General features: G+C 36.2%; 1 protein-coding gene across 5 annotated transcripts; it reads left to right on the top strand.

Moving 5' to 3' along the window:
• Nucleotides 1–25,802, top strand: FBXO47 (F-box protein 47). 5 transcript variants are annotated; one of them, XM_010842681.1, is made up of 11 exons: nt 271–448; nt 3,103–3,309; nt 3,839–4,006; nt 8,694–8,770; nt 10,267–10,344; nt 13,316–13,424; nt 17,527–17,703; nt 18,852–18,998; nt 20,057–20,199; nt 22,373–22,532; nt 23,192–24,179. In XM_010842681.1, exons 2-11 carry the CDS (start codon nt 3,129–3,131, stop codon nt 23,302–23,304), a joined length of 1,353 nt encoding a protein of 450 aa, XP_010840983.1. In that variant the 5' UTR covers nt 271–448; nt 3,103–3,128; the 3' UTR covers nt 23,305–24,179. The 5 variants fall into 5 exon arrangements, with proteins under 5 accessions (XP_010840986.1, XP_010840983.1, XP_010840984.1 ...); XM_010842684.1 differs by lacking the exons at nt 271–448; nt 3,103–3,309 and adding an exon at nt 1–74; XM_010842682.1 differs by lacking the exon at nt 18,852–18,998 and having other exon boundaries at nt 23,192–25,802.
• Nucleotides 25,803–27,970: the final 2,168 nt, after the last annotated feature.

The following is a 27,970-nucleotide window of genomic DNA, read 5'->3' on the forward strand; positions in this document are numbered from 1 at the left end:
CCTGAAGCAACGAGTGGCTTTGGCTTAGGGTCTGGCACCAAAGACCCACTTCGTCCTCGTTGATTATTCATGAAGTGGGTGGATCTGTGTGTGTGTTGGGGGGGGGGTGTCCTTAATATTTATAAGGGGCGGAGTCTCCTTTCTGAGGGAGCTCAGGGAGGGTTCTAAAATATTCCTCACGGAGGACGGCACTATGGGGTCCGGGGGCGGGGCCTTCTTCCCGCTGGGGCTCCTGGGAGGATTCTAAAATATTCTCGAGGCCAAGGGGGCGCCTGCGAGACTGGAACGCAGCTTCGGAGCCGACGGGAGCTGGATGTTCCCTCTTCCTGGCGACAAAACCTTGAGGAAATTTTCTTTTCTAAATATTAAGAAATTTGAGGAGGTGGGGCAGAACGACCAAGTCCCATTTTCCTGTGATCCTTTAGCCGGAAAACTGTCAAAATCTGTGGTAAAAAAAATTTTTTTCCCCAATAATTTCTAGAGATAAGTTTCATCTTTCCATGGACTGGAGACAGTCAAAAATGCATCCCAGTGTGGTTTGACTCTTAAATTGGAAAGTTTTTCTTTTATGGCCTCTCTGGTTTACCTCTTTGAAGATATTTTGAGCTTATTTCGGAGCACGGGGGGATGGGTCTCTTCAAAGGGTTTTCTTATGTTAAAACAAAATAGAAATCCTGCTGAATTGCTATTGAAAGGTTTTCTCAGAGAAGAGGGAGAAAAGTTCATCCAAGAGGTACTTAAAGCCTTTCAAACGTGGGCAAAAGTAGTGAGACGGAACAGGGCATTGAAACGTCATCGTATTACGATTATTTGGGTTCGTGATTCTCATTCTCTAGAGGGCTGAGAGGAAACCAGAAATTATTTGGGATTACACCTTTAGGATTATCAGGAAGTCTTGTTATCTACCCTGGAACGTTCAGGTCTGACTGAGAAAAAGAAGGAATTGTAAGAGGAGACTTTAGTTTTAGCAGGATTTAGATCACTGTATTTTAACTTCTCTCAGAGGTTTAAAAATATATAGTGTGTGGTTGACACACTAAAGCCCCTCAGGTTTTAGGTGTCGGTGAGTTTCTGAAGAGCCCGCAGGCTCCCACCCAAGTCCCAGGTTACACAGTGCTCAGAGAAACAGAACAAAACCTAGGCCAGGTGTATATTTTACTATAATGAAAAATGCTCTTAAATGCCTACTGTGAGAAGTTAAAAACAATCTTATGGGGAGGAGGGAGGAGGGTTCAGGATGGGGAACACATGTATACCTTTGGCGGATTCATTTTGATATTTGGCAAAACTAATACAATTATGTAAAGTTTAAAAATAAAATTATTAAAAAAAAATAAAAGTACCTCCATCCTCCAAAAAAAAAAAATAATAATCTTATGGATTGAATAAATTAATATTCTTTCATTTGGTGAAATCCCATGCAGTCCTTTTAAAAATATATACTTGTAGAGATATAACTATTGGTATGGAAAGAAATGACAATTTTAATTACAACTGAAAAGAATTACAAAATAGTGTGAACAGTGATTTCCTCCGTTTTTGTAAAAAAGAAACATATGGAAAACTCTAGAATGTTATGAGTCAAAGGGCTTGATTTTGTGCTAAAAACCAAATGAATTTAATTTTCTTCTTTTTGTTTTGCTGTATTTTGTAAAAATTTTTGACAGTGCATGTTACTTGTGTAATTTTAATGATTATTTAAAAATATCTACTAGCAAAGCACTATGTAGGGTATAGTTTTAAGGGAAATTCACAATATGCTTTTCACTAAGCACTAAATTTCTTGGCCACATTTTCAATTATACAGCTGATTTTAAATTGATGTAAATTGACACAAAACCTTTTAGATGAATAAGTAGCAATGTGATTTTTTAGCAATTTTGTGCCAAAAGGAGAAAATGCATTTTGGTCAGATATATTTGTAACTCTTTGATGAAATGTCTTAGTTGTTTCTTCAGAAATAAGGAGCCCTAGATTGGAGTTATAGTTATGCATGTGTACATATGCATGTACATATTTACATATTTACAAAAGAGTGTTTTCTGAATAGGAAAAGGAAAGACACAAAGTCACTGTGTGTGATAACATTTTTTTAAAAGAATTATTGTTTAGTGTAAGTGAATTACTAGTAACTTCAATAAAATTCTTTCTATGAAATGTTTAGTTTGAAATAAGTTATGTAGATCCTTCCTAAGACTTCTCAGTTCAGTCGCTTAGTCGTGTCCAATCTTTGCAACACCATGGACTGCAGCACGCCAAGCTTCCCTGTCCATCACCAACTCCTAGAGCTTACTCAAACACATGTCCATCGGGTCAATGATGCTATCCAACCATCTCATCTTCTGTCATCCCCTTCTCCCACCTTCAATCTTTCCCAGCATCAGGGTCTTTTCCAATGAGTCAGTTCTTCGCATCAGGTGGCCAAAGTATTGAAGTTTCATTATAAGCTGTTATTAAACAAAAGTGGAATTGAGGGAAAATTATTAATTTATTCTAGTCTTATTAATTTTATAAAACTTTGATTTCATCACACATAGTGAATCATAATAAAACCATCTTAATCTGTTAGAGCTAGTCAGTTTTAAAAAGCTACAAACTAAAGTCTGTTTTTAAATCTGTCTTTATTGTTTCCAACAAAAGAACATGTCAGTATTGTTTTTAAAAAATAGAAAAAGTTTTAATTCTACATTAATACTTTGAATTTTTTAAGAATTAAAGTAAAAACAACATACTAATTGACAAATATTGAATGGATTGAAATTATAATTTTTGTGTTAATTTTTTTGCTTTTTGAAAATGTCACATTTCTTTTCTTAGAATACATTTCATCTAAATACATACCTCATTTTCTACTAAAACTCTGTCTGAAATATCTGGCTAAGAGGGAAAAGATTTTTAAATATTTCATATTATGCTGGAATGAATAAATAGACTCTACTGGTTGGAATGCCCTATATTGGGCATCACATTAAAAGTTCTGTAACTATAGAGAGATAACTATTACCCATCAAAATATGAATCTTTCTATTTAAAGAAACAACATCGCTTCATCAATATAATTTCCTTTTTTCTTTGTCTCTTGTGCTTTTGTTTTCTAATCAGAGTAAATTCATGAGATAAGGAAGAGGATGACGTCTAGAGTAAATACCAGTTTCACTTTGATTCCTAACCAGAAATATAGACGTAGTAGTCGTCGATCCAGCTATTTTTCCAACACCTTTGACTCAGATTCTCAGCCCTTATCAACGCTTGGAAATTTTAAAGCCTTGCCATTGGAAATATTCCAAATAATTCTAAAATATTTGTCAGGTGAGGTTTGGCGACTATAAGTAGGCAACATGGACACTGGAATATTTTATTTTCCCCAAGAAGTAGTTTTGTCATCTTAGACCCCGCTAGAATGTTAATGGTGTTCAGTTCAGTTCAGTTCAGTCTCTCAGTCATGTCCAACTCTCTGCAATCCCATGGACTGCAGCATACCAGGCCTCCCTGTCTGTGTTCACATTTAGTTTACTTTTTAAAATTTCATCATTGTTAGGTAAGTGGTACTCAGAGAAAATATGACACTCAAACTCCTTAAAGTATGCTTCTAATTATGACATGGTAATTTGAGTGTTACATCCCCAAATGTTTCTAATTCATTGAGAACTAGATTTAAACAATTTAAGATTTTTCCCTTTTCCCCACTTTAATTATTTATTTTAGTAGTATTATTAATAGTAGTATTATTTAGTAGTATTATTAATGAGCTAACTTGTAAGTTCATAGACTGCTAATAGTGATGTTCTTGTATTTAAGCCATTTACATATATGTATATGTGTATATTTCTTTTGATAGTGAAGGATATCAGCATGCTAAGCATGGTGTCCAAAACAGTCAGCCAGCACATTATTAATTATATCTCAACCTCATCAGGAAGCAAAAGACTTTTACTACAGGATTTTCATGACCTTGAGCTGCCTGACAGAGAAGACACCGCTATAGTGGAACACTACAGATCTCTAGGTAATTTATGTAATATAATGAGAATTGTAACAGATAAAGAACTATACTTAATTAAGGGGGTTTTAATCATGCAATTCTGTAAGGCCTGTGGGAAATGGAATACTTCCTATTTCCATGACACTTTTACTCTTCCAGTGTGAGGACTTTCCCTTAGCAGCAATCCTTTTGTTTATTGTTTAGTCTCTCAGTTGTGTCCAACTCTTTGCGACCCTGTGGACACCAGGGGTCCTGTCTTTCAGAATCTCCCGGAGTTTTCTCAAAGTCTTGTTGATGCCATCCAACCATCTCATCCTCTGTCACCCTCTTCTCCTGCTGCCCTAAGTCTTTCCCAGCCTCAGGGTCTTTTCCAGTGAGTTGGCTCTTCACATCAGGTGGCCAAAGGATTGGAGCTTCAGCTTCAGTGTCAGTCCTTCCAATGAATATTCTGGGTTGATTTCCTTTAGGATTGACTGGTTTCATCTCCTTGCTGTCCAAGGAGCTCTTGGTAGTCTTCTCCAGCACCACAATTCCAAAGCATCATTTCTTTGGTGCTCAGACTTCTTTATGGTCCAGTCTCACATCCCTGCGTGACTACTGGAGAAACCATAGTTTTGACTGTACAGACCTTTGTCAGCAAAGTGATGTCTCTGCTTTTTAATACACTGTCTAGATTTGTCATAACTTTTCTTCCAAGGAGCAAGCGTCTCTTAATTTCATGACTGCAGTCATCATCCACAGTGATTTTGGAGCACAAGAAAAGAGAGTCTGTCACTGTTTGCACTTTTTCCCCGTCTATTTGCCGTGAAGTGATGGGACTGGATGCCGTGATCTTCATTTTTTGAATGTTGAGTTTTAAGTTAGCTTTTTCAATTTCCTTTTTCACCTTGATCAAGAAATTGATCAATTCCTGTTCACTTTCTGCCACTGGGGTGGTGTTATCTGCATATCTGAGATTATTGATATTTCTCCCAGCAGTCATGATTCCAGCATGGGGTTCATCCAGCCCAGCATTTCACATGATGCATATAAGTTAAATAAGCAGGTGATAGTATACAACCTTGTACTCCTTTTTGAATTTTGAACCATTCCGTTGTTTCATGTCCAGTTCTAACTGTTGCTTTTTTTCCTGCATACAGATTTCTCAGGAGATGGGTAAGGTGGTCTCGTATTCCCGTCTCTTTCAGAATTTTCCAGTTTGTTATGATCCACACAGTCAAAGGCTCTAGTGCAGTCAGTGCAGAAGCAGGTGTTTTCCTGAATTCCCTTGTTTTCTCTATCATCCAGCAAATGTTGACAATTTGATCTCTGGTGCCTCTGCCTTTTCTAAACCCAGCTTGTACATCTAGATGTTCTCGGTTCACATACTGTTGAAGCCTAGCTTGAAGGATTTTGAGCATAACCCTGCTAACATGTGAAATGAGTGTGATTGTTAGGTAGTTTGAACATTCTTTGGCATTGCCCTTCTTTGGGACTGGAATGGAAACTGACCTTTTCCAGTCCAGTGGCCACTGTTGAGTTTCCAAATTTGCTGGCATATTGAGTGCAGCACTTTAACAGTATTATCTTTTAGGATTTGAAATAGCTCAACTGGAATTCCGTCACCTCCACTAGCTTTGTTTGTAGTAATGCTTCCTAAGGCCCACTTGACTTCACACTTCAGGATATCTGGCTCTAGGTGAATGGTCACACCATTGTGGTCATCTGAGTCTTTAAGACCTTTTTTGTACAGTTCTTCTGTGTATGCTTGCCACCTCTTCTGGATCTCTTCTTCTTTTAGGTCCATACCGTTTCTGTCCTTTATTATGCCTTCTTTACATGAAATGTTCCCTTGGTATCTCTAGTTTGCTTGAAGAGACTAGTATTTCCCATTCTATTGTTTTCCTCTATTTCTTCACATTGTTCATTTAAGAAGACTTTCTTATCTCTCCTTGCTATTCTTTGGAACTCTGCATTCAGATGCATGTATCTTTTCTTTTCTCCTTTGCCTTTCACTTCTCTTCTTTTTTCAGCTATTTGTAAGGCCTTCTCAGACCACAGTCCTTTACATTATCTTTAAAGATGAGAATGCACTTTAAAGTGTCTGTCCTTGTGACTTCATGTGGACACAGTGTCATCGAAGCTTATCATCTGGTGGCTTACCAGTTTAGGAAATTGATGTATTTCTATGCTTTACTTTGTGTGGATATGATGAGTTTTATCTCTGTATTTCTTCTCCTTTTCAACCATAATCTATTTCTTAAAACATAAAATAAATTTAAATATATTATTGTGGAAAATCACTTATTCTGTTATCAGAAACAATGGTTTCCTCTCTTAAGGATGCTATGCATTTACTAATAAATCATTATGCTATTATTAAATTAACTTTAGCAAAGGAAGTTGTGGACAGTTTCTTCCCTAGATTTGTAATCGTTTATATCTTTCATCCCATTCATTGATTTCATTCTTCCTGAGAATGAGAATAAAATTCTAATTTTGACTTGACTTAATGACACCAGTTTAATTATGAAGCTACCTGTAGTTAATCAAAACATGGCAATGAAACAAAATATCTGATGTTGAGAGTAAGTTAAGTGAATATTACCTTTTAGTATCCCAAGGATGCCTAGTTTTCAAATAATGAAATAAGACTGCATAGATGTGAAATACATCAAACTGTATTTGATAAGTATACTTAATAAGACTAAATGAAAAGTATGTGATCTAGTTACAATGTTATTGCTTTCAGTACTTATGATTAAGCTTAGTAAAGCTTGCAAATGAATACATCAATTACTTTTTGCCACTTATTGTAAATATCTTTTTTCAAACATCATCAGTTGTGGAGGAAGAGGTTCTTGGGAAAAGCTTATTCTTTAGTTTAATTAGAAAGAATTTTTTTCTCCCTGATCAGGCTCAATTGCATAAACAAACAAAAAGCATTAAGACAATTATGTGGATAATTCAGTTAAAAATACAGATATGTGTTGATCTTTAAAGGTAGCTTTTAAATGTGGTTTTATTCGTGTAATGATTTCAACCTTCCATTTAAATTTGGTGCAGACAGCTAGCTTATGACTGATTCTTTAGATAAATGTTTGATGTACTTACCATTTCCTCACATTGCCATTCCTGTGTTCTTGTTTTCCGACATTAAAATAACATTTTCACAATTCTGCATTCTGAGGTTTATACATTTTAATTTGCTGCGTCATACAAAACAGAGCAGATGGCCAGTGTGAAAAGAACAGTACATCTGATCTATTTTAGTGAGAAGAAATTAAAGAAGTTGGTCTCTAAAGGATATAACAGAGCACCTGTGTTAAAAAATAAACAAGTCAACTGGCATTGGTTTTTATGAGAAATTGCAACCCTTAAAAATAGGCATTTTGCATTTAAAAAAGCAACCAGCATGCAATTAGAGTTTACAATTCCCCGGCTATGATATGCCTTGAGACTGGATGCCAGAACATGAAAGGAAAAGAACTCAGCCCGAAAACCAAACACTGAAAATGTCTTTTTATGTACAAAAATAAGAAGAGTTTATCTTTAAAATGCAATCCTGGTAATGTGTTGCCCAAACATAGCAACTTCTAAAAATAAGTTCAATTCCCATAGATTCTAAAGAATTATATAGTTTTTTATATTATGTAAAAAAGTAAATGCAGAGAAGATGAAGACTAAAGAAAGTCATGATATTCAGGTATGCGTTTTCTTACCATATGTCTTATTTTTAGTTTGAGGATATTTGCCCTTATAGGAATGTTAACAATATATTGCCATTTTAGGAGAACAGAACACTTAAAGTTTGAGAAAACAAATTATACACTTCCTGTCACTGTAGTTCAAGTTACATAGCTCACTGGGAAATTAAAGGCTTTTAAAAAAAATATGTAAACACAAAATTCTATACATTCTTAACATGTGAGCCCCATAAAAGGATATCTTTAAAGAAAGAAATAAATATTTCATCCAAACTGGATACTTTCTGTGAGGGAAAAAAGCCTTCTAATCTCTGAAATTTCAAGTACTTAATGACTAAGTTTTGTACAGTATTTGGAGAAAAGAATACAAAATCTCTTCTCTCACTCTTTCCATTAGCAATTCTTAAAACATTTTCCCTTGTGGACATGAGGCTAATTTTAAGAGATACCAGGAAAAAAAAAGAGATACTGGAAAATGTTTTCTATGGAATAAAGACAGTAGAGTTTCCCAATTGTGTTTTGTATTTGGTTATTGTTGTCTTTTGGGGGGCTTCCCTTGTAGCTCAGTGGGTAAAGAATCTGTCGGCAGTGCAAGAGACCTGGATTCGATGCCCGGGTCAGGAAGATCCCTTGGAGAAGGAAATGGCAACCCACTCCAGTATTCTTTCCTGGAGAATCCCATGGACGGAGGAGTCTGGCAGGCTACAGTCCATGGAGTCCACCATTGTTATCTTTTTAAATTGAAATACTTTCTTAAATCTATTCTATAGCACCAATTTCACAGTTTTTTGTAAGATTTCATGTCATAGCCTCTTGGGTGAATACCAGAATCATCCTTGGTAAACACATGTATTACAAGCGTTGTGCACCCTTCCTCCCAAACTTCCCCTTAAAAACACTGGTATCAGCTCACAGTCCGCTAAGGTACATCTCACTTTCAGGAAACATTATGCTGTGAGTTATAGATATTCTTAAGTTAATTACATTGTTGTTGTTTTCTTTCATGTGTCTCTTTACTTTCTCAGGTCTACTATTTAAAAGATGTACATTGCTGCTACCCACAAAGGAAAGACTAAAGTACATTCACAAGATACTTGCAGATGTAAGATCATACTTCTAAAATAGTTCACAATCTTGATTTCCAGTAAAGATGTTTTATTATTAATGTCTTATACTTGTTTTAAATCTGTATTTATTTTTATGGAATTTCATGAATTAGTACTAAAAATTGATTGATGATAATTAATACTTTACCAAGTACTCAGATTATAAAACACCAAAATGTAGTATAGGAGTATTTTCACTCAAGTTTATTAGGTTTATCAAAGTAGTAAAAGTATTTTTACCTCGTGGGAATTCTGAAGATGTTTTAAAGTGATGATGTAGATATTTTATTAAAATGAAAATAATTTCCAAGTGTTAACATTTTACTGTTTAAATATTAAAAGCATTTTAAATATATAAAATGACAAACCTTTTATGACAATTTATGATTTGGAAATGTGTATTAATGTGTTAGGGCATAATCTCTGTTAGACATTGAGTTTTATTATATAAGTCCAAATATATATCTACTATTGCTGATTCAGTTTTACACTCAATAGTATGCAAACTGTTTCCACTGGCTTTTTTCATGTCAGTGTTTGCATTAAGTTCAGCCTCTAGGTTATTGCAGCAACTTCCAAGATGATCTTCCTACCATTCATTTCTTCACTCCCCAAGACATTCTGTATGCTGAATCACTTTCATCAATTTAATTTTCTTGCTTAAAAATCTTTCAGTGGTTACTCAATTTCATCACAATAAGGTCCAAAGTCCACAGGTGGTATTTAGGTTCTCCTTGACAGGGGCTTCCCTGGTGGCTTAGAGGGTAAAGCATCCCCCTGCAATGCGGGAGACCCGGGTTCAATCCCTGAGTTGGAAAGATCCTCTGGACAAAGATCCTCTGGAGAAGGAAACGGCAACCCACTCCAGTACTCTTGCCTGGAAAATCCCATAGACGGAGGAGCCTGGGAGGCTGCAGTCCATGGGGTGGCAAAGAGTCGGACACGACTGAGCGACTTCACTTTGACAGTGCAAGCTTAATTCCTACTATCTTGAGCCTGACTAAGCTGCTCATATCTTTCTTTCCAAATGAACCTTTTTTATTTTTATCTCTATACAATTTTCCCTTTATTGTTTCCTCACCAATACTATCTATTCATTATATTTGAATCCCACTCAAAGACATTACTTGTTTTACATCCTTCATAAGCTTTTTAAATCATTCTCAGAATGATCCTTTCCCTGATTTCATCATGTCTGATATGTGTATTTGGTCATTGCAGCATTTATACATATTCTAACCTGAAATGTAAAAATAACTTCAGGTGTGTATATTGGCCTAAATAAATTGTGAGCTCCTTGAGGCAGAGACTTTGTTTTATACTTCTTTCATAATCCTCCACCTATGTAACATGATGCTAATCAGTTATATAGTGTTTTAGTTATTTTCAGTTAAGATTGAAAAAGGTCATTGCATATTTCCACTTAATTTGAATGTCAGATCATTGTACAGTTGCACTGAAAAGGAGGAATTAATAGTTGTTCTCTTTATAGGTTTCCTGTTTTAAATTCAATGGATGTGCAGCTCCTTTGCAATGTGTAGGATTACTATGTTATGGCATATTTTTACAGGTACATTTTTTATTTACTGAAAGAAGAAAAGGAATTCTTTTTGAACTGTTAATAAGTAGAGTATGTAATCTGTCTGTCTATAAAATAATAAAAGTGATAATAATCTAAAAAGAAAACAAAATAACATTGTAAAGGTTTGAGAATGTGTTAATATGTTTGCCACCTCAGGTTTTCTTCTTGGATTTCTCACTAGTAAGAAATGTTTAACATTTATATGCTCTATACCAATGTCCTTGAAGTTTCCAGCCAATTGTAATGACTGGAAATATTGTGGGGTACAGAGTGTGGATGTGTAATGAATTTTAAGTCTTGGGTTAGTTATTGGGATGTGATTTTAGAAATCAACTGTATTTTAAAAATTGTGACTATAGGAAATGATAGATACAACTGATTTTAGTATGGGGCTTCCCAAGTGGTGCTTGTGGCAAAGAACCTGCCTGCTGAAGCAGGAGACAAAAAAGACCCAGGTTCGATCCCTGGGTTGGGAAGTTCCCCTAGAGAAGGACATGATAATCTGCTGCGGTATTCTTGTGTGGAGAATACCATGGATAGAGACACTTGGCAGGCTACAGTCCATGGGATTTCAGAGTCGGATATGGAGTGCAACACCTCAGGCTTCGTTGTCCTTCACTATCTCCTGGAGTTTGCTCAAATTTATGTCCATTAAGACAGTGATGCTATCTAACCATATCATCCTCTGCCGCCCCCTTCTCCTTTTGCTTTCTCAGCATCAGGATCTTTTCCAATGAGTCGGCTCTTCGCATCAAGTAGTCAAAGTATTGGAGCTTCAGCATCAGTCCTTCTGATGAATATTCAGGGTTGATTTCCTTTAGGATTTATTGGTTTGATCTCCTTGAAGTCCAAGGGACTCTCAAGAGTCTTTGCCAGCACCACAATTGAAAGCATCAATTCTTTGACGCTCAGCTTTCTTTCTGGTCCAACTCTCACATCCATACATGATTCTTGGAAAAACCATAGCTTTGACCATGTGGACCTTTGTCAGCAAAGTGATGTCACAGCTTTTTCATACGCTCTCTAGGTTTTTCATAGTTTTATTTCCAAGGAGCAAGCATCTTTTAATTTCATAGTTGCAGTCATTGTCCGCAGTGACTTTGGAGCCCAAGAAAAGAAAACCTGTCACTGTTTCCACTTTTCCTCATCTATTTGCCATGAAGTAATGGAACCGGATGCCATGATCTTAGTTTTCTGAATGTTGAGTTTTAAGCCAACCTTTTCACTCTCCTCTTTTGCTTTCATCAAGAGGCTTTTTAGTTCCTCTTCACTTTCTGCCATTAGAGTGGTATCATCTGCTTATCTGAGGATGTTATTTCTTCCAGCAATCTTAATTCCAGATTGGGATTTATCCAGCCTGGTATTTCAAATGATGTACTCTGCATAGAAGTTAAATAAGCAAGATAACAATATACAGTCTTTATATATATATATACAGGCTATATATACAATATACAATATACAGTCATACTCCTTTCCCAATTTTGAAGCAGTCTGTTGTTTCATGTCTGGTTCTAACTGTTGGTTCTTGACCTGCATACAGTTTTCTCAGGAAGTAGGTAAGGTGATCTGGTGTTCCCATTTCTTTCAGAATTTTCCACAGTTTGTTGTGATCCACTTAGTGTGATTAGTGAAACAGAAGTAGATGTTTTTCTGGAATTCCCTTGTTTTCTCTGTGATCCAGCGAATGTTGGCAATTTGGTCTCTGGTTCCTCTGCCTTTTCTAAACCCAGCCTGTATACCTGGAGTTTCTCGGTTCACGTACTGCTGAAGCCTAGCTTGAAGGATTTGGAGCATAACCTTGCTAGCATGTGAAATGAGTACGATTGTTAGGTAGTTTGAACATTCTTTGGCATTGCCCTTCTTTGGGACTGGAATGGAAACTGACCTTTTCCAGTCCTGTGGCCACTGCTCAGTTTTCCAAATTTGCTGGAATTTTGAATGCAGCACTTTAACAGCATCATCTTTTAGGATTTGAAATAGCTCAACTGGAATTCCATCACCTCCACTAGCTTTGTAGTAATGCTTCCTAAGGCCCACTTGACTTCACACTTCAGGATGTCTGGCTCTAGGTGAGTGACCACACCATCTGGTTATCTGAGTCATTTATACCTTTTTTGTATAGTTCTTTGTATTCTTGCCACCTCTTCTTAATCTCTTCTGCTTCTATTTGATCCTTACCATTTCTGTCCTTTATTGTGCCTATCCTTGCATGAAATGTTCCTTGATATCTCCAATTTTCTTGAAGTGATTTCTAGTCTTTCCAGTTCTACTGTTGTCCTTTATTACTTTGTACTGTTCACTTAAGAAGACTTTCTTATCTCTCTTGGCTATTCTCTGGAACTCTGCATTCATTTGGGTATATCTTTCCCCTTGTCCCATGCCTTTCGCTTCTCTTCTTTTCTCAGCTATTTGTAAAGCCACCTCAATCACTTTGCCTTCTTGCATTTCTTTTTCTTTGGGACGGTTTTGATTACCACCCCCTGTACAATGTTAGAAACCTCATCCATAGTTCTTCAGGAACTCTGTCTCCCAGATCTAATCCCTTGAATCTGTTCATCACCTCCACTGTATAGTCGTAAGGGATTGATTTAAATTCTACTGTAGTCTGAAACTAAGCCACGGTATGGTTGTGAGTCAGGTATCTAAAGTTGTGCTCTAGAGTTTGGGCCTTTCTTTGTTATTTTCCTCATAACTGTCAGAGGTCAGGATTCAATACCATTTAGTTCTCTGAAAAGAGACTCTCAATGTAACCACAAAGAAATTGGATTTTGGAGCATTTCTAGGTTTTGTTTAATATAAAATTTCCTATGAATTTTAACAGTCCCATACTGGATAAAAATTGCACATCGCCCTGATTTTGTGCTACAACAGTTGATGGTCATAAGGCAATAGTGACTTATGTTTTGATTTGATGGTTTGAATATCTGCAATGTTTCCTTTATTTTATCACTCTCAGACCTTAACCGCAGGTTGGGATGAACTCGAGTGCCATCGTGTTTATAATTTCTTATGTGAGCTGACTCATCTGTCCCGCAAGATGCAGACAGTGGTCTGCAGCAAACCAGGTAAAGAACTAAAATTCAGAGATGACATTATACAGAGATTAAAATAGAAAAAAATAACATAGTTCTAAAGTGTATTTTAAAATAAACTGCAGTGTTTACTTGTAGAAAGAGGACAAAGAGATGTAAAGGAATGATAAACACTAAATCAGATAGTGAGGCAGAAGTGGCCTGTAATTACAGAAAGAGATGAGCTCAGAGGGTCTTCAACCATATTAATAGTATTTTATTCCTTAAACTGGTGGAGGATACAAAGGTGTTCATTATAATATTCTTTAAACCTTTATATATACCTGAGATATATAATTTTTAAAAATTAAAAGAAATCTATAATTTAGCAATGTCACTCTGAGAAACTCCCACAGTGTGCACAAGGCGACATGTATAAGAATGAGCATTACAGGGAAGACTGCCAACAACCTAATGCCTGTTGTCAAGAGAATGGATAAATGAATTGTGGCATATTTATACAATTAAAATGAGTTAACTAGAGCCATGTGTATTTTTAATATGGATAAATCTCAAAATATAATTTGAGAGAAAAGCCTACCAAACAATACTTTTAATATGGTAACATTTATATACATATTAAAAACATATAAAATAGTTCTATATATTCTTTATGGTTATATACATATGTAAAAAAATATAAGAACATAGTTGGGAGGTATGATAGTTAATTTTGTGTGTCAACTTCGGTAGTCCATGGTACCCAGATATTTAATCAAACATTATTCTAGATGTTTGAAATTATTCTTTAGATAAGATTGACATTTAACTCAGTAGACTTTGAGTAAAGCAGATTACCCTCCATAATGTGGGCGGGCCTCATCCAATCACTTGAAGGCTTTAATAGAAAATGACTCTTCTCCCCAAACAAGAAAGAATTCTGCCAGCAGACTGGACTTGAATTAGAAGTCCCCACCTTGTTGGAGCCTGCCAGCCTACCCTGTAGATTATGGACTTGACAAGCTTCAGTGATCTGCATAAGCAAGACAAATCCTATGTATATATACACATCCTGCTACTTTTGTTCCTCTAGAAAGCACTGATTAATACAGCAGGAACAAAACCCAATTCAAGATGGTGATTATCTCTAGGGAAGGGAATTGGGACTGATAAACAAGAAGTTTTAACTGTATGAATAATGTTTTTTTTTAAAATTCTGAAGCAAATATAACAAAAAGATTTGACAAAACTAGATGATCATATACAGTGTTTGTTATAGTATCTCTGTTTTTCTGTCAGCTTGAAATATTTCATTATGAAACAAATCATGGCAGAGTTTTTTAAGGCAGATATAGAAGCCCAGTGAAACAATAGCAAGATTAATTTATCATGTCCTTCTCTTGATCAGAAAGCTTTATTAGTTCCTGATATCTTCCCTGGTAGTTCAGCAGGTAAAGAATCTGTTTGCAGTGCAGGAGACTTCGGTTTGATTCCTGGGTCAGGAAGATCCCCTGGAGAAAGGGTAGCTGTTTCTCCAGTAGTGGGAATACTACCCACTCCAGTATTCTTGGGTTTCCCTGGTGGCTCAGTTGGTAAAGAGTCCTCCTGCAATGCGGGAGACCTGGGTTTAATCCCTGGGTTGGGAAGATCCCTTGGAGGAGGGCATGGCAACCCACTCCAGTATTCTTATCTGGAGAATCACCACGGACAGAGGAGCCTGGTGGGCTGCAGTCCAAGGGGTTGCAAAGAATCGGACACAACTGAGGGACTAAGCACACTAAGCAATTGATATCTTCAAAATAAAGTCCAAACTATCCTGCTCTTCATATACTAATCCCAACCTACCTTTCCAAACTTACTGCCTACCACTCTCTGTATCAGTTTGACACAGGGATATTGCTCTGTATCACAGATTCCTCTTACACATTTCTACCTCATACCTTTCACTCATTCTCTTTTTCCTGAAATGCCATGTCTCCTTTTCATCCTTTAAGACCCAGTTTACTTGATCTTCCCTGATCTCCTTAGACCTGCAGTAATCTCTCTCCTCTAAACTTTTGAGCTACTTGACACTTGACTTAACATATCAAGAAATACTTATTTACACATGGCCTTGGTGTGAGGGCTTCCCTGGTGGCTCAGAAGCGTCTGCCCGCAATGTGGGAGACCCTGGTTTGATCCCTGGGTCGGGAAGATCCCTTGGAGAAGGAAGTGATCCCCTAGAGAAGGAAATGGCAACCCACTCCACTACTCTTGCCTGGAGAATCGCATGGAGGCAGGAGCCTGGTAGGCTACAGTCGACGGGGTCGCAAAGAGCCGGACACGACTGAGTGACTTCACTTTCACTTTTTTTTTTTGGTGTGTTGGTAGACTTTCCATTTACACTTATGTACAAGTAAGTAGATCATAAGTAGTATAAAAATATAAAATGTAAAGTGGTGTCACCACCATGGAAAACAGTGTGGTCATTCCTCAAAAAACTAAATGTAGAGTTACATATGGCCCAGTAATTCCACTCCTAGGCACCTAACTAAGGAAATTGAGAGCAGGAACTTGAACAAATACTTGTACAACAGAATTCACTGAAACATTATTTTCAATGGCCAAAACCAGGAAACAACCCAAGTGTTCATCAGTAGATGAATGGATAGACAAAATGAGGCATATATATACAGTGGAATATTATTCAGTCATAAAAAGGAGTGAAGTTTCTGGCCACACCATGTGGCTTGCAGGATCTTAGTTCCCTTACCAGAGATCGAACCTGGGCCCCAGCAGTGGAAGCACAGAATCCTAACCATTGGACCACCAGGGAATTCACAGGAGTGAAGTTTTGATATAGGCCACAACATGGATGACCTTTGAAAACACATGCTAAGTGAAATAAGTCAGACACAAAAGGACAAATATTGTATGGTTCCACTTCTGTGAGGCACCTAGAACAGGCAAATTCATAATAACAGAAAGTAGACTAGAGGATACCTGGGACTGGGGGGAGAGAGGGGAATGGAGAGTGATTGCTTAATGGTCACAGAGTTTCTGTTTGAGGTGAGAATAAGTTTTAGATAGGGTAAGAGTGATAACAGTTGAACAACATTATGATTGTAATTGATGCCACTGAATTTTATACTTTAAAAATGGCTAAAATAGCAAATTTTAGATTATATATATTTTACCACAATTTAAGAAAATAATGTAATATATCAAAAACTGTTGAATTATATATACTAAATTATATACATTAAAGTTATATGGTATGTAAATTATATGTATATTCCAATAAAGTTGTTTTTAAAAATACATGAGATACCATTTTATACCCATTTGGATGGCTAGAACCAAAACATCAGATAGCAATTGTTGGTAAGTGTGTGGGGCAATTGGAGCCCTGATACACTGCTGGCCAGAATGCAAAATGGTACAACCACTTTGGAAAACAACCTGGCAGTTCTTCAAATGATTAAGTATAGAGTTACCATATGACCAAGCAATCTTATTCCTAGGTATATCCTCTAGAGAAACATATTCATACAGAAGCTTGTAAATGAATGTTAATAGCAACATTATTCATAATAGCCAAAAGGTAGAGACAACCATCAATGGATGAATAAACAAAATGTGGCATATCTATACAATGGAATGTTATCTGGCTATAACAAAGCATGAAGTATTGATACATGCTATAATGTGGATGAACCTTGAAAACATGCTTTGGAAAGAAGCCAGTCACAAAATACCATCTACTATATAACTTCATTCAAATCAAAGTTCAGAATAGGGAAATCTATAGAGACAGAAAGTAGTGGTTAGTGCTGTGGGTGATAAAGGACAGAGGGATGGGAGAGGTATAGTTAAAAGAGCAGGGCTTCTTTTTGAGGTAATGATGATGTTCTAAAATTAACTTGGTGATAGCTGCATATATCTATGAATATATTGAAAAATAGTTGAACTGTATATCCTTTAAATTGGTAAGTGTTATGGTATGTAAATTGTATCCCAGTAAAGTTGTTTTAAAAAGTAGTTCCTTGATAATCTAAAATTTTTAGAGTAAATGAAGTAACATTCTCAGTACAAAGCATATTAATGATGTATGTCTTTGATCTATCCAATTATGCATATCAATCTAAGAAGAATGCTTTACAATTTGTCTTCATAGGAAGCGCCCGAAAACTGGAATTAAGGATCAGACTATTCTGTAGGAATGTACTGCTTGATCACTGGACCCATCGAAGTGATTCTGCGTTTTGGTTGACATGTATATTGAAACCATGGCCAATGGTGAATCAGGCAAGATTACTGTATATCATCTTCGGACCTATATCTCCTCAAGATGGTGAGCATCTATTTCTTAGGGATGTATGTTTCAAAGCTGGTTAATTACTTTTACTTTAGGAAACATCATTTTATACCTGCTTAGTTTCATCATTCTTTTTTTTTTGGATATCATTAGTTATTATAAAAGAGAACCATGGAAATTATTTACATGATGAAAGATTTCAGAACTTCAGTGGAATGGGCAGCTTCATATGATGCCATTTCAATTTCAGTCAACATATTTCCCAAGAATATGACCACTATAAATAAGAAATAGTCCTGGTTGTCTGGAACTACTTTGGTGCCTCCATATTCTGGGAGAACTTTTATCTCCAACTTTAATGCTAACTGGTTGAATCTGTCCACCCTTTCCCTTAGAGCCGATCCAACAGCTACCACCATTGCTTGCAATACTTTTCCTTGTGATTTTTCTGGAAGCATAATGCCTCCTTTGGTTATAGTTTCGGCTACACTTCTTTCAACTAATACATGACTAGCTGCCACACTTCATACTGTGCTCTCATGCCACAGCCACAAGGAGAGACCTCTCATCATTCTTAATAACGAAAGTGGATACAACTCTATACTACATTACACTACATTTGCTTGGATGAATATATTTCTTTTGTTCACACGGCATTATGTCAGGACTTAACCAGTTTAAAGTGTGTTGCGTAGCAGTGGGAAGCCAATCTGCAATCAAATTTTGTTTGTGTGTATAATTCAGAAAAAAAATTGGTCATAGGTAAACAATAAAAAATTGACTGGATTACTCAGTTTTGATATAAGTGTCTGGAAGATTCTGAAATACAGCATGCTCTCTTTTTGGAAGGTTATCACTAGGTTTTATTTCATTTTAGTAAGATTTTTGTCAATTGTTTAATTTCTGTTATGGATAACATTATCTTTGAACCATAAACAGTGTTTTGCTTGGTGAAACTACCTTTTCTTTACTTCATTTAGCTATTGTTGCTGTGCTTCATTGCATCAGTAAGAGACATTAAAATTTATACTGTTATCAGAATTTACCTTTCATTTTGAAAGTAGCATGTATAAGTAATGGATTTCATTATGCAATCCAATTTCCTTTTTAAATAATCCATATAATCTTTATCAGAGAAGCAACTGTTCTGTCATAGCCTAGTTTTTGTTTCAATTATCATTCAGGACAGGTGGTTTGGCAGAAAATGATAGAAGGACCTACAGATGAATCCTGTCTGAAAGGTTTGGCTGAAGCCATTAAATTACTGTATGACACAGGCACCAAAGAATGGACAGCAGATGATGTTATCAGTCTTGTAGATGAACTATCAGGTAAAAAAAAAAAAATTTACCGTATAGAGTAATAGAAACATATTATTAGAATACAGTTATAAAATTGTAAGGACATAAAGCAATTAAAAAAAATTTTTTTAAGTTATACATACAACTCAATCGGAAACAAATGACTTGTTATCAGAAATCACTTTTTGATTTTTGAAGAGAATGCATATAATCAATTTACTTTCCTTCGGTTTTCCTTGTCAATTTTATAGATATTATTCATTGTTATTATTATTTGAAAGTTACATTATTTTATTAGCTTCAGTTCAGTTCAGTCGCTCAGTCGTGTCCAACTCTTTGCGACCCCATGAATCGCAGCATGCCAGGCCTCCCTGTCCATCACCAACTCCCGGAGTTCACCCAGACTCACATCCATTGAGTCAGTGATGCCATCCAGCCATCTCATCCTCTGTCGTCCCCTTCTCCTCCTGCCCCCAATCCCTCCTAGCATCAGAGGGATTTCTTTTCCAATTGACACTTTTCCAATGAGTCAACTCTTTGCATGAGGTGGCCAGAGTACTGGAGTTTCAGCTTCAGCATCATTCCCTCCAAAGAGATCCCAGAGCTGATCTCCTTCAGAATGGACTGGTTGGATCTTAGTTATTCCCATTTTGCAAGTTCTCAGAAACACCTCCTAATGTTGCATAAGAGGAAAGCCCTCAAGAAAAAAAAAATAAAAAAAAGAGGAAAGCCCTCTCCCGTTGGTACTGGAGAGATGAAACAATGTTTCCCATTCCTGCATCATCCTTTAGATTTTTAAAGTTCTCAAGATTTCTTTTCCCAAGATTAGACCACTTTGTCTGTTGACCTTTGTGGGAGAAATGCTTTGACTATATTACTAGTACATTTGTGAGAGTCACTGTGACTTGGCAATAATCTCTTTTGCCTGGTAAAGGCTGTAACTAGAAAACTAAAGCATTTTCTCCAAGATTCTCCTTTGACACTAGCTGTATTTCCAAGAAAGTGATATAATATTACATATATTTAATGATCTTTACTATAGCTATTATGTAATATCTCATTAAATACTGTTTTTCCTTTAATAAAAGTGGTTCCTCGTGAGTGGCTTCTGGAGAATAATGCACGTCTCCTAATCCTAAGTGGGAACAATATCTGTTTCACTTTCATGGCTAGTAAAGCTGTGAATGGACGCACCATTGAACTGGCAAAGCTGATAGTCTTTTTGGCTTTGGTAAGTAAAAAATAAGTTTTTTCTAGCAAGTTGTTTAACGTTATAGCTGACCTACCAAGAAGCTGCCATGAAGGAACTGAAATATGTACAAAACATTTTGAAAAAATAAGTATTTAAGTATATTTTTATATATACTTAAAAATTTTTAATTTATATAAAAACTATCATATTTGGAGACATTCCTTATATTAACCTCTCCCCATATCTCATATCAGGATTGTCATTATACAGCTCTGCCAAGTTATGTCCTTTTTTTCCCCTTAGATTCCATTAAAAAAAAAATAAAGCACCCTATATAATTTGCTCCAGGATATTTCCTGGGCATCAGGGAGAGAATGTGGAAGTGAGTGGTGGTAGAAGTGAAACAAGATTTGTAATTGCTGAAGCTGGAGAATGGATACTAAGGGTTTATAATACTATTCTCTTTACTTTTATATAGTTAAAATGTTTTTTAAAATAAAACATTAAAAAATATATTTAATGTCCATTCATTTAACACAAATTGAATGTTTACTATGGGCCATACACTGTGTGAGATTTTAGGACTATGGAAATTAGTAGAACAAATCCCTGACCAAAGCTGCTTACAGTCTTTTAAGAGATATCAAAGTATGTATAAATAAATTCAGTGTGGGAACTTCCTGGTGGTCCAGTAATTAGGACTTAGCACTGTCACTGCCTCGGCCTGGGTTCAGTCCCTGGTCAGGCAACTAGATCCCACGCGCTGCAACAAAGCTCTGGCACAACTAAATAAGTAAATAATTATTTCTTAAAAGATGTGACAATATGAAGAAAGCTACCAAATTAACTGTATTCTCAATGTAAATATTTATTTTAATAAGCAGATGTCCTAAAAAAAGAGAGAGAATTGGAATTGCATGGCTGTCTTCAGGGAACTATAAGCAGCTCAGTATGATTTCTGAAGGGGAAAATGTGCAGAAGAGGAGGAGGTGGTGGGCTTAGATAAGAAGGGAGGGGCCAGGCAGGGAGGGGCCTGGCAGACCTGGCAGGCCTGGCAGAGCCTGAACCACAGCAGCCACATTGCGGACATGTTTTAGGAAGCAGGGCGACACTGTCAGTTTTACTTCTTGGAAGGTGACTTTGGCCTCACTCTAGCAAAAGGAATGGAGAGGAAGCCATTAGGGGTGGAGAAGCCTTCTCTGGTTAACATCTCAACTCTGATCACTAATTTTCTCTAAATCGCCTCAGACTTGTCTTCTGTTTATCTTCATTTACCACTGGTGTTCTTAAGCCACTATCTTTGTGAGGTAATTGTCTCCCTAAATAGGGAAACTCTTTGAAATCCAGAACTGTGTCACTTACTTCTTTCACAATGTCTTATACAGTGATTTATACATAATAAGTAGTCAATAAATCTCTCCTGTCAGATTAACATTATTTGGTTATATTATTATATAGTTTATTTTCATGCTGTATGTTATTTGGCTACGTGAACAATTTGCCATTTAGAATGTTAGTAAATCAACCTTTTTCCTTTCAGTCAGTTTTAGCTAAAAACATGTAATCCTCATTTTATTTATTTTTTAAATAAGAGCGAAATATTCCTTCTAGTCTCAAGATGGAAAGTTAATAGCATCATAGAGTTCTCTTGCCTATTGAAATTGCCTGTTTGTCTGTCACCTTCATTGGATCCCTTGAATATAGAGGCCTTGTGTTTATGGTTTGCCATAGTATCCCCAGCTCTTGGCATGTGCTCAATAAATACTTACTGAATAAATGAGTAAATGAGCAGGAGCCTTTTTTTTTCATATGTTTAATAATTGGCGTTTGTTTGGCCGTGTGGCATGTGGGATCTTAGTTCCCCAGCCAGGGATAGAACTCATACCCCCTGTAGTGGAAGCACAGAGTCTTAACCACTGAACCACCAGGGAATTCCCAGTAATTGTTTTCAATATTATTTTTTTGCATTAACAGTATCCTATAATAATCTTGAACCAGGCTTTTATTTACTTCATGCTTTTTTCCCCATAAAATTTGTACCATTTGAAAGCAAAGGAGTATTAGATATTAGAGCATTTGCCATTTATAGACTCAACATACTAGGTTATTAAATTATGTTAAACTTATAAACAGTAATTGTTAGTACTATTTTCAAATTCTACAACTTTCTTCACATGAAAATTTACCACAATGGTTTGTATGTCTAAACCAGGTATCTGAGAAAGAACTATACTGCATGGATTGGGCAGTTAAAATGATGCAAAAAGTCTGTAAAGTCTTTAGCACTCCAGTGGAAAGAAATAACTTCCTGCAGAGTGTGGCAGATGCATTTGCATGTGCTATAATGGAAATGCTACAGTTAGTTATGTCTGGTGAGTATACACATAGATGGTACACAAGTGTGAGTGAAATGCATGTTAGTCTTCCCTTAAGACAAATATAATTCTGTGTAGACCTTTATTTCTAAGCAAAGAATAGAAAAATCAGTCATTGTTAGTTTTTTCATGAGATATATTTAGTTTCTAGTATTGTCACTTTTAAAATCTGGTATTGGTTTTAATGGAAAACATAAAGTTGAAGAGTCTGCTCTGAAAGGAACCAATATAATTCTGCACAGCAAGAAATCTTAACCTGTTTACTTGGCCAACTATTATAACCATCATAATAATATCCTTTATTTGTATAGTTTGCACATTATATTATTTCACAGTTTTATTAGGTGGCAAACATGATAATTAACCCTAATTTGCCAAGGATAAAACTAAGGCTGAGAGAAATCACCTGACTTGCCCAAGGTCATGAAGTTAGAAGCAATAAAATATGGACCAGCATATTTTTTTTCTGATTTCTAGTTCAGTGCTCTTAATATAATTCCATGATTTCAGTTGTTAACATCTAACTTAATGAAAATCACTAACTAGTCTTCTGTTACACAGTATTAGGGATAATATGTATGTTTTGAATAAATCATATATTTAGAAACTTAACTGTCATTTTCTTTTCTCTATGTCTGTTCCTGTGTATGGCATAGGAGATGGTGATGACGACGACAGAAGCTTTATGAATTTATTCCATCTTGTGCAGGCTCAGGCTAGCTTCCATAAAGAGGTCCTGTATTTGACCATGAATGTTCTCCCTTCCTAAATACTCAGAATCTTTGCAGTTAGAGAATACCTCACTGAACTAACGATTAGAAGAGTGTTACTTTTCCACACTCAAAGAATAGCATCCTTGGGACTTTTTATCACCTAAGTAACCTAAGAATTTAAAAGCTGCATAAAACTCTAGAAGCAACTGCTTAAATCATTATTAATATAAAAATTACAGGCAAACCCAAGAATGTTTTGAGATTTCTCTAGAAAACAAGCTGTGCCTCTCAAGCTAAATGCAACATTAGTGTTCCAAAGCAAGAGAAAATTCTGTTACATAATTAGAGCAGACCCAAATAGTGTGTCTATGTTCATTTTGCTTAGATTGTATAGACATAGCCTAGGATGTTTATGATTTGCAGTATGATGTTTTGGATTGTGCAGATATAAATCATATTTTTTTTTACCACCTCTTTGCATAGGATTACAGAGAACATTCAAGAAACTTCCCTGGTGGCTCAGCGGTTAAAGCGTCTGCCTCCAGTGTGGGAGACCCAAGTTCGAGCCCTGGGTCGGGAAGATCCCCTGGAGAAGGAAATGGCAACCCACTCTAGTATTCTTGCCTGGAGAATCCCATGGACGGAGGAGCCTGGTAGGCTACAGTCCACTGGGTCGCAAAGAGTCAGACACGACTGAGCGACTTCACTTTCACTTTCACAGAGAACATTGTGTTTGGTTCAAGTTTTTATGGATCAAAAACCAAAGGAAGTATGTTTCTGTGTATATACAGATCCATACATGTATGTGTATATATACATGTGTGTGTGTGTGTATACCACATACACACACATGCGCAAACACACATATAAGTCCTTCTTTAAGACAAATAATCTAAAAAAGTCTATAAATAGAGGAAGGTATACAGAGGAGCCTGGAAGGCTGCAGTCCATGGGGTCACTGAGGGTCGGATCACTTTTCACTTTCATGCATTGGAGAAGGAAATGGCAACCCACTCCAGTGTTCTTGCCTGGAGAATCCCAGGGATGGGAGAGCCTGGTGCGCTGCCGTCTATGGGGTCTCACAGAGTCGGACACGACTGAAGCGACTTAGCAGCAGCAGCAGCATATATTATCTTAACACAATCAAATCATCTTTTATTCTTTCCTGGGGATTTGAGTAAAATACTGCAAGTAAGGGAAAATATAAAGTGAAAGAAAGTAGCTATTCTGCTCCTAAAGCTTTTCTCCTTATTTTAAATACTAGGACTTGATGGTTCCAACATGAATGGTTCCAGCAATCCATGAGAGAGTGAGGTTTATCTTCACTCAAGTAAATGGATTCCAAGAAGCTCCAGGACTATTTCAGTTTGACTAGTATCTGCAACCATCACTCTTACTATTAAAATAGAAAAAATAGTGCCCAATGAGCTGAAATAATGCTGGAGCCCTCTTGGATCTCCCATTTTCTTCTCCTTGGGTTTGATCACTTTACTTCTGCTGAAGATACACCCTTTCCCACTGGACTCCTCAGAGGCTGACTTTCTTTTCCTGAGCCCTTGACATTTTAAATCATCTCTGGAACTGATGAAGGAAAGAAAAACTAGAAGATATGGAAATTACCCACAGAATTGGGATAGAAATTGTGGGAAATTCTCAAGTTCGACAAGAGGGTTAAGAGGTTTAATAGGGTTGAGAATGAGTGAAAATTGTTGAGAAAATATGAATTGTAACAAGATTTTACTACACTTTAATAGCAAAAAGACTTACCTTTATTTTGAGGGGTCAGAAATTAACTGCCTTTCTTTGATGGCTTGTCCAACTAATTCCATTAGTAGCAGGAATTTTTTTCTCCAGAGTCTAGTATTTGTATATTTATGCACAAAGTTCTTTCTTTTATCCTGATTTCATTTTCTTCTTTTCAATTTAAGGATTCACCCCCCCCCCAAAAAAAGGATTCACCCACAACTAAATTATGAGGATTAAAAGTTGTCAGATACCAGAATATAAAAATAACACTTTAATTAGCTTTTTTTCCCCCTTCTCTCACTCTTTTTTCCATACGTGCTTTGGAAAGCCTAATCCATTTCTTAATCAAACACTGGTGATTCCAAATTGAGAATACTAGATTATATGGGGGAAAAAAGAAAAAAAATTTAAGTAAAAATTTTCATATAAATAGTGAATATTTTAAATATTTCCTAGATGGATGTTAAGTTCATTGCCTTAGAGAAAGAAATTTAACATTGTGAAATTGCTTTGATTTCTTGAATTATCCAAGTCTCCACAGCAGTTATTTTCAGCATGTTTACAAAAGAATAATGGTTTAATTTAAAACATTTTTTTTAATCTGGACTGTGAATTGTGTTATACACTTCACCTGACGTGATTGCTGCAGCAAATTTTTTTTAGCTCACATTATTTTGTTATTCTTAATAATTGTGAGATTATTATCTCATCCTCCCCAGAAATTTGGAACATAAGAAAATCTGATTCATTCTTTGGATACAGTAAATAAATGATATCATCTTGTTACCAATAAAAAGTAAACTGAAAATTCTTCATTTGATTATTAATAGATAATCTTTGAGACCAAAATTGCAGTTTCCTCAACTTGGCAGTTTTTTTGCTGAATACATTTGTCATCAGCAATGAAATGTGATATCAAATTTTAAAGTGGGAAATTAACTTTCAAAAGTATATATTATTATCAATAGTACTGATGGTTAAGTGATGGTAGAGGCAATCATATCACCACAAAAAGGGAGCATTTGCAAAATGAATAGCCTAAAAACAGTGGGCAACTGTCCACTTCTAACCCACTCTAGAACAGTCATGATAAAATAATGATGTAAATTGTCAACAGGTCAGATAATTTATCCTGTACCTGGGTTTCTAGCTTTTTTCCTCTTTTGATAATGGTTTCCTCAGTCTTTTTTGAGCTTGATTTATAGGATGGTTTTTATTTCCACTAGAAGACAAGCTTAACAACACATCATCATATTTATCTTTACTATGCCACCTCATGCGAAGAGTTGACTCACTGGAAAAGACTCTGATGCTGGGAGGGATTGGGGGCAGGAGGAGAAGGGGACGACAGAGGATGAGATGGCTGGATGGCATCACTGACTCGATGGACGTGAGTCTCAGTGAACTCCGGGAGTTGGTGATGGACAGGGAGGCCTGGTGTGCTGCGATTCATGGGGTCGCAAAGAGTCGGACACGACTGAGCGACTAATCTGATCTGATCTGATTGTTTCTAAACACAGACATCACACCACATAGCACTAATAACAATCTAATGACACTCATTTTCTTAGAGACTAAAGTTTATATCTTGTGAGAAATACTCTGTGCCTTATGAAACTATAGAACTTTTATCATTAATACCTTTTTAGATAATTCCATCTCATGGTGTGCTGACCCCTCAACTTTATCATCTTCACAGTGTAGTACATACTGTACTTGGGAAGCTCAAGCAATTGTTTTATGAGGTGGCTCTCCATAAGATGAACAGTTGGCACATGATTTTATACTTTATCCATCCCTTCATGGCTTACTTGGTGCTTCCAGTTCTTCTATTAATAACAAAATATTTTATTGCCAGGATAATTATTCACCTTTGGAGATTACAGCAAGCATGAGGTGCCCAGTAAAAGGTGTAACTGGAAAAACCACATTATGTCAATAAAAAGCAAACATGAGCCTCTTTGTGTGATGATTACTCAAGAGTTAATTGCCTAACTACCCCACTCCAGTACTCTTGCCTGGAAAATCCCATGGATGGAGGAGCCTGATAGGCTGCAGTCCATGGGGTCGCTAAGTCGGACATGACTGAGCAACTTCACTTTCACCTTTCACTTTCATGCATTGGAAAATGGCAACCCACTCCAGTGTTCTTGCCTGGAGAATCCCAGGGACAGGGGAGCCTGGTGGGCTGCCGTCTATGGGGTCGCACAGAGTCGGACACAACTGAAGTGATTTAGCATAGCATAGCAATTGCCTAAGTGAATAATACTCAATTATATGATTACAGATTTGCATGTCAATATTGTAAAGGATAAAAACACAATGCTCGCACAAAAACTTCTTCCGTTATTTGATACCATACTAGCAATAGGACTCCTTTACCAGTTCCACTAGCAGGCAGCTCTGAAACCTGTAAGAGATCAGGTGATGGACATATGCTCCTTGGCTTATTGAGACATCACTAACAGGAAAGATGACCCGAAAGACAGCTGTATTGGACAATCTTTCCTACGTTAAAAAAAAAGTCCCAGAGGACTAAGAACACATTTTTTTCATCAAGAAAGCAAATACAACTCCAGAAAATTCCTCAAGTAACTAGACTTAAAAAAAAGTTTATCCCTTGAAAATTTTTTACATTTAAAAAGATTAATAATTATAGATTTTCTAAGATCACTGCTTTCTTAAAGGTGCACAAAATTGAAAAATATTCATTGTTAAAGTATTTATGGTGAACTGTCTTTGATACATATTTGCTAAATTTTATTTGTTATTTATTAATGTTAATAAAATACAATTAGAAACATTTCTAACTTGTTCAGAGTTTGTCTTTATGCAAACCACTGAGCATGTAATGCCTTTAAAATTTTTTTTGTATTTTAAAATAAATGTTTTAAGTTGATGTATAACATTATATAAATTACAGGTGTACAATATAATTCACAAATTTTAAAGATTATACTCCATTTATAGTTATTA

The sequence above is a fragment of the Bison bison genome, unplaced genomic scaffold (assembly GCF_000754665.1).
Source record: "Bison bison bison isolate TAMUID 2011002044 unplaced genomic scaffold, Bison_UMD1.0 scf7180017864180, whole genome shotgun sequence".
Taxonomy (NCBI): domain Eukaryota; kingdom Metazoa; phylum Chordata; class Mammalia; order Artiodactyla; family Bovidae; genus Bison; species Bison bison.

Bases quoted from the DNA above. Each gene is read 5' to 3' on its own strand.
- FBXO47 (XM_010842681.1), top strand. From the start codon at position 3,129: ATGACGTCTAGAGTAAATACCAGTTTCACTTTGATTCCTAACCAGAAA. The intron at 10,345-13,315 runs GTACATTTTTTA...TATCACTCTCAG, and splicing joins GTTATGGCATATTTTTACAG to ACCTTAACCGCAGGTTGGGA. The intron at 20,200-22,372 runs GTAAGTAAAAAA...TGTCTAAACCAG, and splicing joins TGATAGTCTTTTTGGCTTTG to GTATCTGAGAAAGAACTATA.